Source organism: Nannospalax galili, unplaced genomic scaffold (assembly GCF_000622305.1).
Source record: "Nannospalax galili isolate Female #2095 unplaced genomic scaffold, S.galili_v1.0 scaffold300, whole genome shotgun sequence".
In the NCBI taxonomy this organism is placed as follows: domain Eukaryota; kingdom Metazoa; phylum Chordata; class Mammalia; order Rodentia; family Spalacidae; genus Nannospalax; species Nannospalax galili.
This window is the reverse complement of record NW_008347322.1, coordinates 3,653,786-3,672,662: the sequence shown is the minus strand read 5'-3', so window position 1 is coordinate 3,672,662 and position 18,877 is coordinate 3,653,786. Positions and strand designations below refer to the sequence as shown.

Genomic DNA, 18,877 nt, shown 5'->3' with positions numbered 1-18,877 from the left:
TTGGACTCTATCCCCAACACTACAGAAAAACAAAACAAAATCCCAAGTAGTTTATTTTCTTCGAGCTATCACACGAGATTTTACTGTTTTTAGAGGTAATAGGTAACATAAAGAAATACTCCTGATTTTCAGAGTATTAGGGGAAGGTGCTAACTAACATGCTGTAGTGCTGAGCCTATGTTGACTCTGTAACCTGCAACTTACATCAGTTCTGAATACTGGGGTTAAGGCTTTCGAAGCAGATCATTCTGTCAGCAAGTTTGCTTTGCTTTTTTTTTCTGACTTGAGTATCTTAATTTTTCTTCTTGCCTCACTGCTAAGGACTGCCAGTCCCGTCTTGCTCCTGGTCTTAAACTTTTTCTTTCTTTTTTTTTTTTTTTTTTTTTGCAACAGGGTCTCCCTGTAGCCCCAGCTGGCCTGGAACTCATTATATAGACCAGGGTAGCCTTGAACTCAAGAGATCCACCTGCCTCTGCCTCCCGAGTGCTGAGATTAAAGGTGTGCCACCACGCCCTGCCAAAGAAAAAGTTTTAAACTTGTTCTAGAGTGGGGCATTGACTTGGGTTTCCCACTCAAGGCTATTGCCTTGAAGCACATTACTTTTATGTGCTGGGACTAAAGACATGAGCCACCATGCCTGGCAATTTTTGAGTTTTTAATCATGAAGAGATGTTTTGATCTTGTCAAATACCTCTTCTGAATCTATTGGGAGGACCTAAGTGTTTTAAAATCTAAAAATAGGCCAGACATGGTGGCACATGCCTTTAATCCCAGCACTCGGGAGGCAGAGGCAGGCAGATGGAGTTCAAGGCCAGCCTGGTCTACATAGTGAGTTCCATGACAGCTGGGGCTACAGGGAGACCATGTCTCAAAAAGACCAAAAAAAAAAAAAAGTCTAAAAATATATTTGGATGTGGTGGTGCGTATCTTTAATCCCAGCATTTGGAGGCAGAGGCAGGCAGATCTCTGTGAGTTCCAGGCTAGGGAAGGAGACAGTGAGATGCTGTTCCAAAAATAAAACCAAATATTAAATAATCTAGGGGCCAAAAAGATGGCCTGGAGGTTAAGAGCACTGGCTGCTCTTGCAGTGGACCAGGGTTCAATTCCCAGCACCCACATGATGGCAAACAATCATCTGTAACTCCAGCTCCAGGGGATTCAATGCCCTCTGCTGGTCTCCGTGAACACTGCATAACACTGGTGTACTTACATACATGCAGGCAAAACACTCATACACATAAACAATCTAGAAAGAATGTGCTGCCAGAAAACAGATGAGATGGATCAGTGGGTTAAAGCACTTGCCACCAACCTTGATGACCTGAGTTCAATCTCTGGAACACACATGGTGAGAGTATGCACGCACACATGCACACACACACACACAACAATGTACCCTGCCCTCAGTCAGTGCCTCCTTCCACCCCTCCTCTGGTGCAGATCACAGAGACTGGATTTAACAGAGCCTCCCGAGAAGCATTCCTGGACTTAAACCATTCTAAGGGACTCCAACTCTGTTCCTGCTCCAAAGTCTCAAGTTCATCACAATACCACAGCCCATCATAAAGAACACAGGATTTATTAAAGACAACTCATTGACAGCACTGATTGAGAAGACACGTGAGAACACAAAGCAACTAACGCTCTGACCGTCAGATAGAGACCTGCCAAGCTCACACAGCTCAGTGTGTAAGTGTCCGTGGTCCTGGGAGGGAAGCTGCAGGCCTCTGACTCTGTGGGCCTCCCTTAAGAATCCAGGGCAAGTCCTTCCCCAGGCAGCACCTCACCAGGGAGCAGCCTACCCAAGCATGGTTCTTGTGCTCCTGACCTCCGTCTCAAAGACGAGGCAGAAGGCTCTGGATGCAGTTCTCCCACGGAGGCAAACAGATACAGTGATTCAAGTAGCATGATTCCAGGAAAGGGGGACAGGCAAGAGGGAATGCATCAGGCATCCCAGGGAGTATCTGCTGGGTCCAGGCAGTAGCCAAAGCCTCAAGCTATGAAGGGGTCAAAGTCAGAGCTGAACCATCAGCTAAGTCCTGGGCTGAGTGTGGGCCAGGACATTGGAGTGTATCTGGTCAGTATCTCTGTGCACAGCAAACTCATCACCAGCTGTGGCCTCCCTCCTCAGTTCTACTGAGAGCTGGCAGCCCTCCCAGCCAGGACCTGTGAAGAGGATGTCAGGGCTAACCTTGGGAAACAAGAGGGCCATTCATGCCTCAAACTCCTCTACCACCTCAGCCACCCTCATCCCAAAGCACTTGCCAATTTGCAATAAATAGCGAGAGTCTACATAAATAGTAAAAACTTCCCAAATATTGTATGTTGGGGACAAAGTGGCCAGAAGACAAGTATAGTCGAAGCTTTATCTGAGGAACTGGAACAGCAGCCCAGGAAGGCAGGATGCCCTGCCCACTGAGCTCAGGAAGGAGAGCTGCTAGAGCCCAGCTTCTGCTGGCCCATCTGCGGAGAGAGGAGGTCTTTGCACTGGCAAGTCTACCTTCAGGACCCAAACCACCGGCCCTCCACATGAGGGGGAAGGAACATGCTCAGAATAAGCTCACTACTTGCCCAGCTGGTAGTCAGGGGTTCCTGTACAGGGCATATCCCCTAAATCCTGGGGATAGTTCAAGCACATGACTGGGAAAGCCAGCACCTCTGCAGCCCTCACGGAAGTAGAGGGTAGACATGACCCTCCTGGCACCGAAAGGACCCAGTTCTGTGAATTCAGCCCCTCCTGGGCTCAGAGAGGCATCCTTTGGTCCCCCTGCCCTTGATGGAGCTTATACACCCTGGACTGGGATGCTGAAATCAAGGGGATGATAACTTTCTGAACACTTGGAATCCAGCTCCCTGGTACAGGACCGCCTGGAGGTCCTCGACCACTGAGATGGGTGGGCCTTTGTGGGAACAGCTGAACAGACCGCCCCACTTCTCTCTCCATTCCATGGGAAAGGGTCTCCAAGTTTCACAGGCTACCATTCTTAGCAGCATTTGGTTTCCAAGTGCAGAGCAGGGTCAGGGCTCTCTGGTGAGGCACTGTGGAGTCCCTTCCTGACTAGGGGACCTGGGAGTCTCAGGCTGGGGATTGGAGGAGGGTGCCAAAGCTAAGGTTGGCCTTCAGAGGCCTTCCTGAGCCACACTCCTCATTTTGTCCACCTGCTTCAGGGAGTAGAGGGGAGGAGGAAGGGAAGAGGCTCAGGATAAGGCACCCCAAGAGAGAAGGGCAGAGGGAGAGAGAGAGAGAGAGAGAAATGGACAGAGGAGAGACATAGAGCCACACACACATCTCTGAGAAAGGAGGAGGGAGACAGGCAGAGGTAGAGACACAGAAGGGGAAGCAGGGACCGAGAGATTCCAAGATACCCTCACCCCACTTCCAGACTGTATGTGTGCACGTGCAGACACCTGGGATACATACCCCAGCCATGAGCAAACACATGCTCAGTGGGAGAGAGGGTGGAACCTAGATCTGGCAGTCACTCAGCTCTTTTGGGGTCATTTTCCCATGCAGCGTGAGCACCAGTGTCCAGAAGTGGCTTCTGGCCCATCTGCCAAACACCTCCCCGACCAGCGCCCAGGGGACGATGAAAGCAGGAAAGGATGAAGAGCTGCTGGGAAGAGGCAGGGCGGACCCTTGCCAGTCTTCTCCTGTGCCTCTATGTCCCCAGCCCCAGGAAACCAGTTCCGGAACGCCAGTCCTGCTCAGAGACCTGGGTGGAGGCTCCCAGGGCTGAAGCACAGGGAGGGTGCCAGGGCCAAGTGGCTGGAAAGGAGCACAGCAGTGAGCCCCCAGGAGGAGCAGTCTGGCCTATGGGAGCCAGGCTGGGAAGACCTGGCACTGGCCACGCCTGCAGCCGCCCCTCAGACTGGTTTGCCACTGATTCTTTGTGACCCAGAAGCCAGGTTCATGTGGCTGCTCCTCCAAGTCTGGGCCTCTTGTCACCAGGTCACTTGGAGTCCTGGAGTTCCTTGGCTTTCTGTAGGATCTGGCAGACATCTGTGATGGGGTAATCCTAGGTACAAGAAAGACAAAACACTCCTCAAGCAGCCCCAGGTTGCTGCCATCCATCACACTCACAATGTCCCCACTAAGACCCATCACCATGCTGTGTGTTCCAGGGGCAGGGACCACAGCATCCAGATACCCAGTGCACCCTGCATGAAACACTGTATGCCACTGACACTACACCCCTCTTAGACCCAAGAATCTCACAGCCTGCCTTAGGACCAGGCCCCCTGCCTCAGCCCTCCCATCTCCTGACACGGAGCCCTGAGTCGCACCCACACTGAGCCTGGTACTGAGTCAGCACTGTGTAGGCCTCAGTCCTCCAGTTTCTTTAGGAGCCCCTGGAAGGGTTGCTGTGATTATACCCATCCTACAGATCTAGTTACTGAGGTCACTGGAAACCTAGGTCCGGCACTGGTGAAGATATTAAAGCCTAGAGAGACTGTCACTGGCTCGGGTCACATAATAAACTCAGTGGAACAGAGACATGAACCTCAGGCTGGCTCGCAGACCCTCTGATTTGCACTTTCCTGGCCTGAGCACAATTCTCAACTTCCACTGCCTTGATCCTGCCCTGGAGGCCAAGGGTACACACCACTCAAACCCAGGAAAGGCCAGGACTCAACTCAGATCGAAACTGAGTATGGAGTATGGACCCTGAATCCCTACTATGTGGTCCCAAGCTGTAGCTTGCCACAGCAGCTGATGCAGGGTGGAGCATGGACAGCATCTGCACAATGGCTGAGAATAACCTTCCCCTCCAACGCCTATTACCTGCAGAAGCCTCATGTTGATGGTGAAATCCCCTTCCAGCAACTGCTCCCGGATCAGTCTGTGAGAAACAAGCAGCCGTGGTGCTGGGTCTGGGGCCGAGAGCAAGCTGGCTGTCCCTGTACTTCTTTTTCTTCCTCACCTCCCACCACAGCAGGGTGGCTTAGAGGTGACAATTCCATAGACTCTAGCCAGAAGATGCCAGCCCCACCCGCTCAGTTCCCCTCAAGGAGTGAGTGGAGACTCACATGAGCATGGCACAGCAGACCAGGAGGAGGAAGTCAAAGCGGTTGTCATCAGCAAAGAGGGAGTCCCAGATCCGGATGACATCAGGCAGCAAGAACTCCTGGGACAGCAGCAGCGTCAGCCAGCGGAAGGCGAAGAACTGGGGCTTGATGTTCTGTTCTTGCTGGGGAGACAGCGAGGAGCGGGGTGTCAGCTGCATAGAGGAAACGCAGCCTAGGAGTGAGCCCCGATCAAGAGTGGCTGGGCCTAGCACTGGGGGTGCGACAGGCAGGGGTGAGCACAGGGATACCAGGGTTGGCCCAGGGCCCTCATGGAGGTCATGTATAGCCTCTCTTCACGAAGGGGGTATCTGCTGCTGGCTGTCAGTGTTCCCAGACCGTCTGCTTCTCTCGAGATGCATCAAGAACCCTGACTTTCACATTGGCCCTCCAGATTGTAAGTGAGGCTCAACTCAGCCACTTCAGCCTCTGGATGTGTGGGTATGCACACTGACCAGCACCAGGCATTATGTGTGCATAGTCTATGTAATCCATGTACCATGCAACAACCCTACAGTGAGCTGATTCAGACCCTTTGTGAGTCATAGTGGATACATCATGAAGAAACAAGCCACAAAACAGCAAAAATGGCATTTGATGTTTGTTTAAAAATGTGCACTTATGGCCAGGCGTGGTAGTGCACGCCTTTAATCCCAGCACTCGGGAGGCAGAGGCAGGCGGATCTATGAGTTCAAGGCCAGTCTGGTCTACATAGTGAGTTCTAGGATAGCTGGGGCTACAAGGAGACCCTGTCTCAAAAAGACCAAGAAAAAAAAAAGTGCACTTATAGCATGCCTTTAATCCCAGACTTGGGGAGGAAGGCTATTCTCTGAGTCTACATAATTTGAGTTTCAGGTCAGTCAGGGCTACATAGTGAGACTATGAATTAAAAAAAAAAAAGGAGCTGGGTGGGTGTGGTGGCCCACGCCTTTAATCCTACCTAGCACTCAGGCATATCTCTGTGAGTTCTCTGATCTTACATAGCGAGTTCCAGGCCAGCTGGGGCTAAAAGGAGACCCTAGACCCTGTCTAAACAAAAAGACAAAAAAAAAAGGTATAAATACATAATTTTCTTTTCCACAAACTTTTTTTTTTAATTATTCAATCCTTTTATTTACACATTTTTTAAAAAATTTTATGTGCATGAGTGTATTGCCTGCATGTATGTGAGTGCACCTGTGTTGTGCAATGCTGCGGTAAGAAGAGGGATTCCCCTGGAACTGGAGTTAAGGGTTCATAGTCTCCGTGTGGGTGCTGGGAATCGAACCCGGGTCCTCTGCAAGAGCAGTCAGTGCTCTTAACCGCTGAACCATCTCTCCAGCCCCTCCACAAACTTTTTATTAAATTTTATTCTTTATGTTTTTTTTTTTTTTTGGTCTTTTTGGAACAGTGTCTCCCTGTAGCCTCAGCTGTCCTGGAACTCACTATGGAGACCAGGCTGGCTTTGAACTCACAGAGATCCACCTGCCTCTGCCTCCAGAGTGCTGGAATTAAAGGTGTGCGCTACCACGCCTGGCCTATTCTTTATGTTTTAAGGCTGGGTCTCATGTAGCCAAGTATGTTGGACTTCTGACCTTCCTGCATCCACCTCCTGAATGCTGGGATCACAGGTGCACCTCACCATGTCTGGGTCACGTGGTGCTGAGGATGGAACCCAGGGCTTTGTACACACTGGGCAAGCACTCTACCAACTGAGCTACATCCTTGGCCCATAAAAATATTTTTTTTAAAGACAGGGTCTCACTATGTAGCCCTTGATGGCCTAGAACTTGCTATGTAGAACAGGTTGGCCTTGAACTCACAGATATCTATGTGCCTCTTCCTCCCAAGTGCTGGTGTGAAGGTGTGTGCCACCATGCCCCGAAAAGTTTTTATCTATATGTAAAAATATGTCCTTTTTTTTTCCTACTTTTATTTTGTTATTGTGTGAGTTCTGGGGTGTGTGGAATTCAGAGGAAAGTTTTCAGGAATAGGGTACCAGACTTATGAGGCCAGCACTTTTACCCACTGAGCAATCTTACCAGATTCTTACATTTTTTTCCTCTGCTTTTGTCTCCTTGTTTCTTTAATTTTGTATTATTCTTTAATTATGTATATGTGTGTCTGTTTGTACGAGTGACTGCAGTGCCCATGGAGGCCAGAAGAGGGCAACAGGTCCCCTGGAACTGGAGTTAAAGGCCGATGAGAGCCTCCCAACCAGCATGCTGAGCTCCAAACTCTGACCCTCTTAAGAGCAGTACACTCTGTACTGCCAACTCTCCTTTCCTTTTTAAAAATTATGCTGAGAAACCGGGCGTGGTGACACACGCCTTTAATCCCAGCACTCTGGAGGCAGAGGCAGGTAGATCCCTGTGAGTTCAAGGCAGCCTGGTCTACATAGTGAGTTCCAGGACAGCTGGGGCTACAGGGTGAGCCTGTCGCAAAAAGACCAAAAAAAAAAAAAAATTATGCTGAGGGCTGGAGAGATGGCTCAGCAGTTAAGAGCACTGACTGCTCTTGCAGAGGACCCGAGTTCAATTCCCAGCACCCACATGGCAGCTACAAACCGTCCTTAACTGCAGTTCTAGGGGAATCTGATGCCCTCTTCTGACCTCCGAGGCATTGCATGACATGGGTGCATTCATTTACATGCAGGCAATACACTCATATACATGAAATAAAAATAATAAAATATTAAAAAAAAAAGTTATGCTTAGACAGGCTCTCACGCAAGCTGAGCTTAAACTTACTATGTAACCCAGGCTGGAGCCTCTATCTCCTAAGTGTTGTGATCACAGGCATGTGCCACCAGGCCTAGCTTATACTGAACCACTTTCTGAAATGAGCAATAGCACTCCAGTCCTTGCCTAATTGCTTTTTTTTTTTTTTTTTGGTTTTTTTGAAAGGGGGTCTCCCTGTAGCCCCAGCTGGTCTGGAACTCACTATGTAGACCAAGCTGGCCTTGAACTCACAGAGATCCGCCTGCCTCTGCCTCCAGAGTGCTGGGATTAAAGGCGTGCGCGACCAGGCCATGTGTATGTGGGCTCATGGAGGCCAGAGTCGCTTTTCCTTCCACCATGTGTGTGGGTCTCAGGGACCAAACTCAGGTTGTCATGCTTGGGGGCAGGCACCTTCAACCAGCCATCATCTCACCAGCTCAATGTTATTTTATTTTTAGATTACTTTTTTTTTTTTTTTTTTTGGTGGATCTTTTTGAGATAGTGTCTCCCTGTAGCCCCAGCTGACCTGGAACTCGGTATGTAGACCAGGCTACATACTCACAGAGATCCACCTGCCTCTGCCTCCCAAGTGCTGGGATTAAAGGCATGGAGTACCACGCCCGGCCTATTTTATCTCATAATGAGGTTAACAGGCTTGTTGGCACAAGCCTGGAATCCTACTATTCTAGAGACCTAGGCAGGAGGATCAGGAGTTTAAGGCCAGTCTGGGAAAATTTGGTGAGACCATGTCTCAAAGTAAAAAAAAAAAGGGGGGGGGTGCCTGGGGACACAGTGCTTGCCTATAGGCAAGGCCCTGGGTTATATCCCAGCACCCCTACCCCAAGTATAATCAAATTAATAGTTCCCATCTCAGAGACTGCAGCTAACAGCTGACCTCATTCAGTGCCTGTGCCTGGCACAAATGGGCCATTCTCCACTTCCCACCCCCACCCTGCTGGGCTTCTGCTGTCAGCTACAAGGTCTCCCACCCACAGCAAGAGTGTCAGCGTCTGAAGCTAGGCCAGCATCCTGAGCACCAGGTCAACACAGATCAGTAGCATCCGCTTTCAACCCCAGACTCAAGGTGGCAGCAGCCTGGGCTGCTCAGGACCTGCGTTCTCAGCCCACATGTGCTGGCTGTGTGGCACAGGGAACCTCACCAGTTTCAGGAAGAGCTCCATGTCCTTGTCCTTCAAGGTGGAATACACCTTTTCCATCTTGTAGGTGATGCCACATTGTGAGTCATCCAGGCTCTTGATGAAGTTGTCCCGGATCTCCGCCATGAGGTTGGTGAAGCAGAAGAAGGTGTCAGCCTCAGCGTGCTCTGCAACAGTGGAGTGTGGGCAGACACGGGAAAGTGAGGCGTGCTGGAGTTTCACCTCTTACCTACAGTGCATCTGCCCCACTTCTAAGTGTCACCGAGCTGCCCCTGTCAAGGCTGGACTGGGCCTTTCATCACTGGCTACTGTCCACCCCAGACTAAGGACATCATCCCTCCACCTCATTACTCAGCAGTTCATCACACACTCTCCTGACGGTGTTTCACATCTTTACAGCTTTCCATGTGCACCTATTCCATGTTAAGTCACATCATCAACAGATCAGTGAACAGCAACATTCTAGAAGGCAGAGCTGGGAAGGCTCTTGGATACAATCCTTCATCTGACAGGGCATGAAGGTCCCTAAGGAGATATGGCTTCAGAGCCTGATATGCTTGTCAGTCTGGCTTGTCTCATTCTTTCTCTAGGGAGCCAGCAACAGGGGATGCTGGCAGACAAGAGCCCACCTACCTTTCCACTCGTTATTGGGGTCAGTGGCGAAGGTGTAGTAGAGGGGGCCTACGATCTCGTTCATGCCCTGCACGTAAGCGATGCCAGGGTTGAGCTTGGCATAGATGAACAGGATTCGCTCCACCACCTCCCAGTGGGCCTCACAGCCATTGGGCAGAACCTCGTATTCGTTCAGGGCTTGTGAGGTGTTGTTTTTATGTGGGGAGCTCATCTGTGGAAAAGAGGAGAGCATAACTGTTCCATTAAGCCAACTTGACCTAACTTCCCAGCTTATGGGCAAGATAAGGCATGGAGGATCTTGTCAAACAAGAAGCAGGCACATACAGAGAGAGGCTAGGCTAAAACCAAATGTATGGAGTGCTATAAACAGAGGTTACTTCTGACATAAGGGCTGATGGGAAGGAGAAGGAGCTTTCTGGAGAGTGGGAATAGTCTTTATCTTGACTGACTGCTGGTTACATAGGTGCACCCGTAAGAAAAATCCCAGCATGGAGGAGACCGCAGCAGGAGGACTGTTACACTGTCTCAAACAAGCAAATAATACACAAATCAATAAAGTAGAATAATTACATAGAAAATTTAAATGTGAACACAGTTGTGGGCAGGGAAATGGAGACCTGCTCCAAATGAGACTATAAAGAAACAGAATGTCCCAACCTAGACATAGGCAATGCCCTGGGCCCTGGGATAAAACAATGAAGTGACTCCCCACAGCAAGCACGTCCCAGTTGACCTCAGTTGTCATGGACTGGACAGCAGATGATACTCTAGATGTCATCCTCTTGGGTACTGGGTAGGACAACAGCGCATTCTCAGGAGATGCCTACTTGGAACAGAGGGTCTGGCACCTGAAACTTTCTTTTCTTTTTTAAAATTATTTTTATTTTTTGTGTATGAGTGTATTGCCAGAATATATGCACGTGCACCTGTGCTGTGCAATGCCCATGGAGGTCAGAAGAGGGCATCAGATCCCCTGGAACTGGAGTTATCACAGTTGTTACTTGCCATGTGGGTGCTGGGAATTATGACCTGGGTCCTCTACAAGAGCAGCCAGTGCTCTTAACTGCTGAGCCACCTACCAGCCTTCTGTCTTTCTGATATACAGAAAAAGCAACACAACAAGATGTACAATGGCTGTGCTGGGTTGGAAAGCATACAGGTGTGCACTGCACACTCAACCTGTTCGAATGCTTGAAATACTTGGAAATAAAATCTTCATAAGAGCTCAGGCAGTTACCGCCCAGCCTACCGCCCTCTTGCAGTGTACTAAGTATAACTGTTCTTCCAAAACCAAAACAGACAAACATATATGAAAAGACAAATGAAGAGGTTAAACTACAAAAGACTCATGGAACACCACAGGGGTCTCTGGGTGTGATATGCACACCTGCAGTCCCAGCCCTCACAAGGCAGAAGCAGGATGATCAGGAGTTCAAGGCCAGCCTGGGCTATATAAGATCCTATTTCAAAACAACAAAGAAAAACAGGAGTCCCCAATATCAGCTGTATGTCAGACCCCGCAAGAACTTTATAGTGATCCAGGAACCTGGCTCTGCCCTGGACCTGCTCAACCAGGAGCTCTAGGCCTAGGGTGCTTATACAACAGACCCAGGCACAAACTGAGTATGAAGTTACCCTAATAGCAGAGAGAGTCCAGGGCATTAAATTCTTTCTCTTACTACCTCTACACAGGTTATATACACGCACTATACATGCACCTCATATAACATACATGTGTATGTATTATACACACACACCTCAGTAACATTTACCAAGTGTTTCTCTATGCCAGACAGACTCTTTTAATTCTTTTTTTTTTTAATGTTCTGTTTGAAACAGGGTCTTTCTATAGGCCCAGTTGGTCTGGAACTATGTAGACCAGGTTGGCCTTCAACTCACAGAGATCCACCTGCCTCTGCCTCCCAAGTGCTGGGATTAAAGGCAAATCTTTAATTCTTTTTTTTAAATATTTTATTTATTATTTTTTAGTTTATGTGTATGGGTGTGTTCCCTGCATGTATGTGAGTGCACCCCCTCCCGGAGGTCAGAAGAGGGTTTTGGAGTCTCCTGGAACTGGAGTTAAGGACGGTTTGTAGCCGCCATGTGGGTGCTGGGAATAGAACCTGGGTCCTCTGCAAGAGCAGTCAGTGCTCTTAACCATCTCTCCAGCCCCGAATCTTTAATTCTTTTTGTATGTATATAACAGAGTATCACATAGCCTAAGCTAGTCTCTCACTCACCACACAACTAGGGATGACTCTGAACTGATCTTCCTAATTCAAGACTACAGGCTTGTACCACCACACCCAGCTATCAACACCATTTTCAAGATATGGAAGCTGAGGCTCATTCACTCATTAGATGTTTCCCAGTAAGTGACGTCCCTGAGACCTGCACCTGGAGTGGCTAGCTCTAGTCCTATGGGCCAAAACTCTAGAGCAAGCTGTCTTCCAGGAATGCCTGGCACTTCTAGCTTTCCAAGAACCTCCTCTCTATGACCTCATTTTGTCCTGGTAGCTGCATGGCCAGGTAGGGTAGCCCAGTTTATAGAAGAGCAAAAAAGCCCAGAACCTGAGATCCTTACCTCTTGCCTGGAGTCACACAGAAGGCCTCCTTAACTAAAGCCACCCCACCACAGGTTCAGAGTCCTAGGGATAAAGCTCCTGGTTGGGTCCTGGACTGCCAGGACCAGGTTCAAAGGTAAAATACCATAGCGACAGGATTAACCCAGCTGGTCCCTGCCTGGCAGGCACAGGGAACCAGGGCCTACTGGATCTGCCCTGCTACCCTATCAAGGGTCCTGACTAGTTAACAACTAGAAGAAGCAAGCTTGTGCAGTCTTCCACCTCCAACTAGCTGGAGGCTTCAGAGAAGGGATTTCCCACTGATGGAGGACAGAGGCAATTGGGGGAATAAGCCATTGCTCCTGGCCCTAAAGCACAAGGGTCTAAATGGAGGAATAAGGTCAGACACCTGCTTGGAAGAAGCACCTGTCCGAAGTGACAGGGTCTGCTGAATTCTGGGGCTCAAGTCTCTGCAGGGTTCACCCAGCTTAAGTCCTTCACATCCCACCTCTGGGTGTCTCAGATCTGCCCGATCCACGCCAGCACCATGCTCTGGACTCAACAAATGCTGCCATCTCTGTCTCACTATAACTTCCGTGCCCAAGGTCACCTTTCATAAAAGGAGACCTGAATCAAGTTGCTGCCTACTCAGGACACTCCAAATCACTGACCCTCTGGCATCCTTCAGCACTTTCCCATGGCATCTCACTGCCTAGCCATGTAAGCCCCCATTCCTTGAACATGCTGTGCTCTCCTGTCAACTCTGGCACATGCCCTCTGTGACCCTCGGAATGCTCTCTCTCTGCCATCCTTCCCACCTTGGCCTAAAGGTCATTTTAGAGACCTGGTACCCAGACCTGGCTGGGCCCTAGTCACTCCATTCTCACTACAGCTGGGACACCAACCTTCAGAATCACCAGCAGATAATCCTGTAGGACCAAAGTTGTTCTGGGTGACTACAGGGGCAGATGGTCATGAGTCCAGTGCCCTGTGGCCATTGGTCCAAGGGAGGCAGGAAGGGAGAGGCTGTTAGGAGAGAGCCCAGGGCTCAAGCTGGCTTACATTCGTGACCCCGCTCCGGTTCCGGGCCACCGTCTGGGATTTCAGCGTTGTCTGCTCCACTCGCTTACGAAGGGTCTCAAACTCATTCTGGGGGTCCAGGATGAGGAGGCAGGGGTACTCGGTGGCTCTCTGGAAGAATGATATATCTGGACACAGCCTCCTATTAGAATGGAAAAAGGCAGAGTTCCAGCTGGGCTGCCCCAGGCATCTTAGGAACAAGTTTATTTTTATTTATTTTACAGTGTTGAGGATTCAACCTAGGTCCATGCTAGGCAAGTCTACCACTGAGCTACTCCCACATCTGTTTGCTTGGCTCTGTTTTTTTTAAGGATTTATTTTATTTTATTGTATATGTGTGTGCCTGAATCTATATGTGTACCACATGTATGCATGTGCCATAGAGACCAGAAGAGGGTGTCAAATCCCCTGGAACTGGAGTTACAGAAATCTGTGAACTCCTTGATGTGGGTGCTGGGACCAAACCTGGGTCCTCTGCAAGAGTGGCAAGTGCTGGTAACCTCTGAGACAGCTCTCCAGTACCCGTGTGCTTGTTCTTTTCTGTTGTTGTTTGAGACAGGGTCTCCCTGTAGCCCCCGCTGGCCTGGAACTCACTATGTAGGCCAGGCTGACCTCAAACTTACAGAGATCCACCTGCCTCTGCCTCCCAAGTGCTGGGATTAAGGGCATGCGCCACCATATCCAGTCATAAATAAATCTTAAAAAAAAAAAATGTCTAGGAGACAAAGGATGTACACAGCTCAACGTAGAACACTTACCTAGCATGCATGAGGGCACGGGTTCAATATCAACCACTGCGCACACGCACACATACACACAACGTCTAATATTAATAAGGGGTGAGGCTCTGCTAAATTCAATCCTCAGCAAAAAATTATATATACACACATACACATACATATATAAGTGTCTCTCTGTGTGTGTGTATTCATAAAGATTAACAGCAGCTATTGGCCATGGGCGGGCTGGTTAAGTGCACACTGCACAGCAGAACACCCTCAGCTGACAAGCCAGAGTGAGAGGAGAAGCAAGCAGGGAGGCATCGGAGCCTGATAGGCCGCAGTTCACATGTACTCCTCAGACCTCCTACACTCGGCACACAGTAAACCTACTCTCTAGAAACATGATGACTTACAGCAATCACGCCCTACAACCCAAGTCCAGAGTTCTTTCCCAGAACCTCTGCAGGACACAGCTCTCGACTCAAACTAGAGCACCTCCAGGGAGCTGCTCCAGTACCCACCTGAGACAGACAGCAGGAGCTGCTTTCTTCTGTAGCCTGCCACCCTAAGCAGAGGTCCTCTGAGGCCATCCTGAAGGGGGCAGAGGAGCAGCACCCAGGAAGCTAAGGAAGACCTTCCTTTCCGCTTCATCCCGAGGCTCAGGGCACACCCCCAGCTGTTCCTGAGGCCTAGGACACTCTTTACTAGATTAGTGCTTCCCATTCTCCCTCTCCCTCTCATGCTGAGTCACCCTCTAAAATAGGTCCTATCCTCTCAGAGCATCAACTTTTCTTCCTTCAGACATGTGGTATCTACAACTAACTGCATGCTTATTGCTGGGTTCAGTCTCCTCAAGGAAACCCCCAGCCTGCCTCACGTGGGCAGCATGGCTGTGAGAAACAGCTGACCTGAGAGAGTGCAGCTGGAATTGAGGTACTCCTTGGAAATGCCACTGAGTCACTACCCAAGACTACCCTGTCTGTCCAAGGGCTGGGTGCTGTAGGAGTCACACAGGCTGCTCCAAGCGGAATGGATTAGCCCCCAGCACCCTCCTCCAAAGGCTATTGATAACTTCAAGGGTCTCTGAGGATGCCTGGACTGGCCCAACACTCCCAGGACCACACTGTGCCCTTCACCTGAGCCATCTCACCTCCACTTCTGGATACAGTCCTATTCAGAAGTTACCTGCCCAAAGTCAAACAGCCACCTAAGTGGTGATGCTGCAACCAAAGCCAGGCAAACAGGCCCCAGAGCTCTTCGCCTTTCCATGAGGCCAGAACCCCTCAGCTGCCCACCAGCCTCTTACCGGACATCCTTGTCAATCTGCAGCAGCACCTCATTGTCCCTGAAATATGTGTTCCACCGGCTGTCAGGGTTTGGGTTGAGGGGCTGTGAAGGAAAGAGTGGGTGCTCTGTTCAAGGACCAGCCAGGCTCCAGGGGAAAGCAGAGCCCAGCAGCCTCACAGCAATCTCTACAGACCCAGCTCAGGACTGGAGACAAGTTCCCAATGCCTCCCAGACGATGGACAGATACCTCAGAGCACAGAGCCATCAGAGTGTCTGAGTCTGCTCTGAACCCATCCTGTTCTCCAGGGCCCCAGGGCCTGAACTTTGCACACAGCAACTACTGAGTGTGTTGTTGAAAGGGTGCGTGACTGAATCAATGTTATATGGTTGGCTACCAGTGCTACCAGGTTGGCTACCTGCTCTGCAGGCCTCAGACAGACACTTTCATGCTGGGTGTGGTGGCGCACACCTTTAATACCAGCACTCAGGAGGCAGAGGCAAGCGGATCTCTGCAAGTTCAAGGCCAGCCTGGTCTACATAGTGAGTTCCAGGCCAGCTGGGGCTACAGAGAGACCCTGTCTCAAAAAGACCAAAAAAAAAAAAAATTCAAATAAAGCGAGGCATGGTGGTGCATGCCTTTAATTCCAGCACTTGGGAGGCAGAGGCAGGTGGATCTCTGTGAGTTCAAGGCTAGCTTGGTCTACATGGTGAGTTCCAGGTTAGCTGGGGCTACAGGGGAAACCCTGTCTCAAAAAGACCAAAAAAAAAAAAAAAAAGTTCAAATCAGGGGCTTGTCAGATGGCTCAGGGTTTAAGAGCACTGGCTGCTCTTGCAGACAGCCCTGGTTTGGTTCCCAATACCCACAGGGTATCTAATAACTGTAACTCCAGTTCCAGGGGGATATGATGCCCTCTCCTGGCCTCTGTGGGCACTGCACACACATGGTAAACTTACATGAATGTAGGCAAAACACTTAAAAAAAAAAATTCAACCAGGGCTGGGGATAGTGATGCACAATTTTAATCCCAGGATTTGGGAGGCAGAGGTAGGCACATTTCTGTGAGTTCAAGGTCAGTCTGGTCTACATAGTGAGTTCCAGGACAGCCAGAGCTATATAGTAAGACCCTGTCTCAAACAGAGTTCAAACCAGGCATGGTGGCACACATATGTAATCTCAGCACTGGAGAGGTGGAGGCAGAAGGATTAGAAGTTCAAGGGGCTAGAGAGATGGCTCAGCGGTTAAGAGCACTGACTGCTCTTGCAGAGGACCTGGGTTCGATTCCCAGCACCCACATGGCAGCTACAAACCATTCTTAACTCCAGTTCCAGGGGAATCCAAAGCCCTCTTCTGACCTCCATGGCACTGCACAACACAGATGCACTCACATACATTCAGGTAATACACTTGTACACATAAAATAAAAAGAAAATAAACAAAAAAAAAGTTCAAAACCACCCTCTGGTATGTAGCAAGTTCAAAGCCAGCCTGGGTTAGAGACTCTGTCTCAAAAAAAAGAGATTAATAGCACTCTTGGCTATATAGTGAGTTCCAGGTCAGCCTAGGATACTTATGACCCTGTTTCAAAAAACAAACAAAAAAAGGCCTGAAGGCGAGGGTTACAGAGACCAGGCCTGCAGAGTGCCTGGAGCAGGACTGCCCACACAGCACTCAGGACAATGGTTACTGCTTCTGTACTAACTTCACCCAGGGCCCCTGCATTTAAGCTGTGCCTAGAATAAATTAAAGAAACATCACTGTTTTCAGGGGGTGGGTAACCAATGCAGAAAGAGGAACACAGGAATGGGGCCAGGGTGCACCTACCCTCTAGCAAGGGGGACCTTGCCTAATCCAGTGCCCTTCCTTCCCCATGTGCATCCTCAGCCCAGCTGCCAACCCTACTCACATGGTCCTCAAAGGTCACATCCTCTCTGGATACACCCATGTTGGCCTTGGCGATGCCAGGCTGGATAATCATTTCCCTCAGGAACTGCGAATAGAGCCCCCTGCAGAAAAGAGGGAGGGAGAAGAGAAAGGAGGGGAGAGTCCAGAAAGCCTGCCCAGAGGAAGACGGAGGCCCTCCACCTGCTCCCACGTCTCACCTCTGCTTGGCCAGGATAGAAGTCCATGAAGCTCTCTCCAAGGGGAGGTAGTTCAAGAGGATCTGTAGACAACAGCACAGCTCTGGTGACCCGCCCCCCGCCCCAACCCTGGACAGCAGTGGAGGCACATGTGCCTCAGAAGTTTCATGAAATCCAGAGTCAACAAGATGGCTGAGTCCCAACAGCACAGGCCTAGCTAGGAGGGTTTTGTGTTCTCCCAACTTGCCTCCCCCCTTATCCCAGCCCTTTCCCCTACTTTTCCTACTCTTCTATTCGAGAAGAAAACGTGGACTGGGAACCGGGACAGGGGCTGCCACCTCAGCTAGTAGCTTCAGGCAGAACATGGCCTTTGCTTTGTCCCAACAAGCATCACTTCTGTTGCCCTGATACCCCAGGAAGTAGAAATCTTTATTGGCATTACAGAGTGGCCCATCCCCACAGTGATCCTGCAAGGGATGCCAAGAGATAGAAAAACCCAGAAATTCCAGAAAACCTTCCTTAGACAAGCAAGAAAAGGGACAGAAGAGGAGGAAGAGGCCAGGAGGAGGCAGCCGTGCAAGAGCACAGGGTCTCAGAGCAGAGCAGAAGCCCCACCCCAGGCACACCCACCTTCCAGCAGAGGCACCGCAGTCCGCCCTCACAGGGGATGCCTGTGGACACAGCAGGCAAAGGTCACCCCAGGCCAGAGTCCCAGAACCCCCCAGCCCTCTACCTTCGGGTCAGTTGTCAGGGAGTAGAGTGGACAATAAATAAGTACTTTAGGTATCATTTTCTACCAAAGAAATGTCAATGCTAATTCTGTGTAATTCCTGTACTCTGTACCCTAGCTCAGAGCCCCATCTGTCTGGAACGTTCTTTGAAGGATAGCACTTTCTCATCCTTGATATTTCACCTTCAGAGGAGCTATTAACTACTAACCATGCTTAATGAAAGTCAAAGTCAGGTTCTCCCTTTTTTTGAGAGGGAGCAGGGTCTGATGTAGTCCAGGCTGGCCTCAAATTCACTATGGAGCCAAGAATGACCTTGAATTTCTGATCCTCTTGTCTCTACCTCTGAAGTGTTGGGATTACAGGTGTGCTTGGCCACCATGCCCAGTTTATGCAGTGCTGGGGATCAAACCCAGGGCTTTGTGAATACTAGGCAGACACTCTCCATCAGCTGAGCTACATTCCCAGCCTCAGGCCTTCCACTTATAAACAACAGCTCTGTGACTTCAAGGCACCATCATATATTAAAAAAACTGCACATCGGGATGAAGTGTTGGGATTACAGGTGTGCTTGGCCACCATGCCCAGTTTATGCAGTGCTGGGGATCAAACCCAGGGCTTTGTGAATACTAGGCAGACACTCTCCATCAGCTGAGCTACATTCCCAGCCTCAGGCCTTCCACTTATAAACAACAGCTCTGTGACTTCAAGGCACCATCATATATTAAAAAAACTGCACATCGGGAGTGGTGGCACACACCTGTAATCCCAGCACTTGGGAGGCAGAGGCAAGCAGATCTCTGTGAGTTCAAGGCCAGCCTGTTCTACATAGTGAGTTCCAGGCCAGCTGGGGCTACAGGGAGA

At 49.8% G+C, this 18,877-nt stretch overlaps 1 protein-coding gene across 4 annotated transcripts in view; it reads right to left on the bottom strand.

Annotated features, from left to right (window-relative positions):
- Positions 1-1,563: 1,563 nt before the first annotated feature.
- The window catches only part of Tbc1d13 (TBC1 domain family member 13), a 19,988-nt gene continuing 2,674 nt past the window's right edge, over positions 1,564-18,877 (bottom strand). For 2 of the 4 annotated variants that reach the window (XM_008844001.2, XM_029568750.1), the window contains 10 exons: positions 17,916-17,956; positions 17,307-17,368; positions 17,111-17,210; positions 15,226-15,308; positions 13,180-13,339; positions 9,554-9,764; positions 8,924-9,087; positions 5,029-5,219; positions 4,784-4,841; positions 1,564-4,016 (listed from right to left, as the gene is read on the bottom strand). In XM_008844001.2, coding sequence (XP_008842223.1) covers positions 3,951-4,016; positions 4,784-4,841; positions 5,029-5,219; positions 8,924-9,087; positions 9,554-9,764; positions 13,180-13,339; positions 15,226-15,308; positions 17,111-17,210; positions 17,307-17,368; positions 17,916-17,956 — 1,136 coding nt within the window. In that variant the 3' untranslated portion in view covers positions 1,564-3,950. The remainder of the gene's footprint in view (positions 4,017-4,783; positions 4,842-5,028; positions 5,220-8,923; positions 9,088-9,553; positions 9,765-13,179; positions 13,340-15,225; positions 15,309-17,110; positions 17,211-17,306; positions 17,369-17,915; positions 17,957-18,877) is intronic. The other 2 variants (XM_008844002.2, XM_029568751.1) reach the window with 2 other exon arrangements.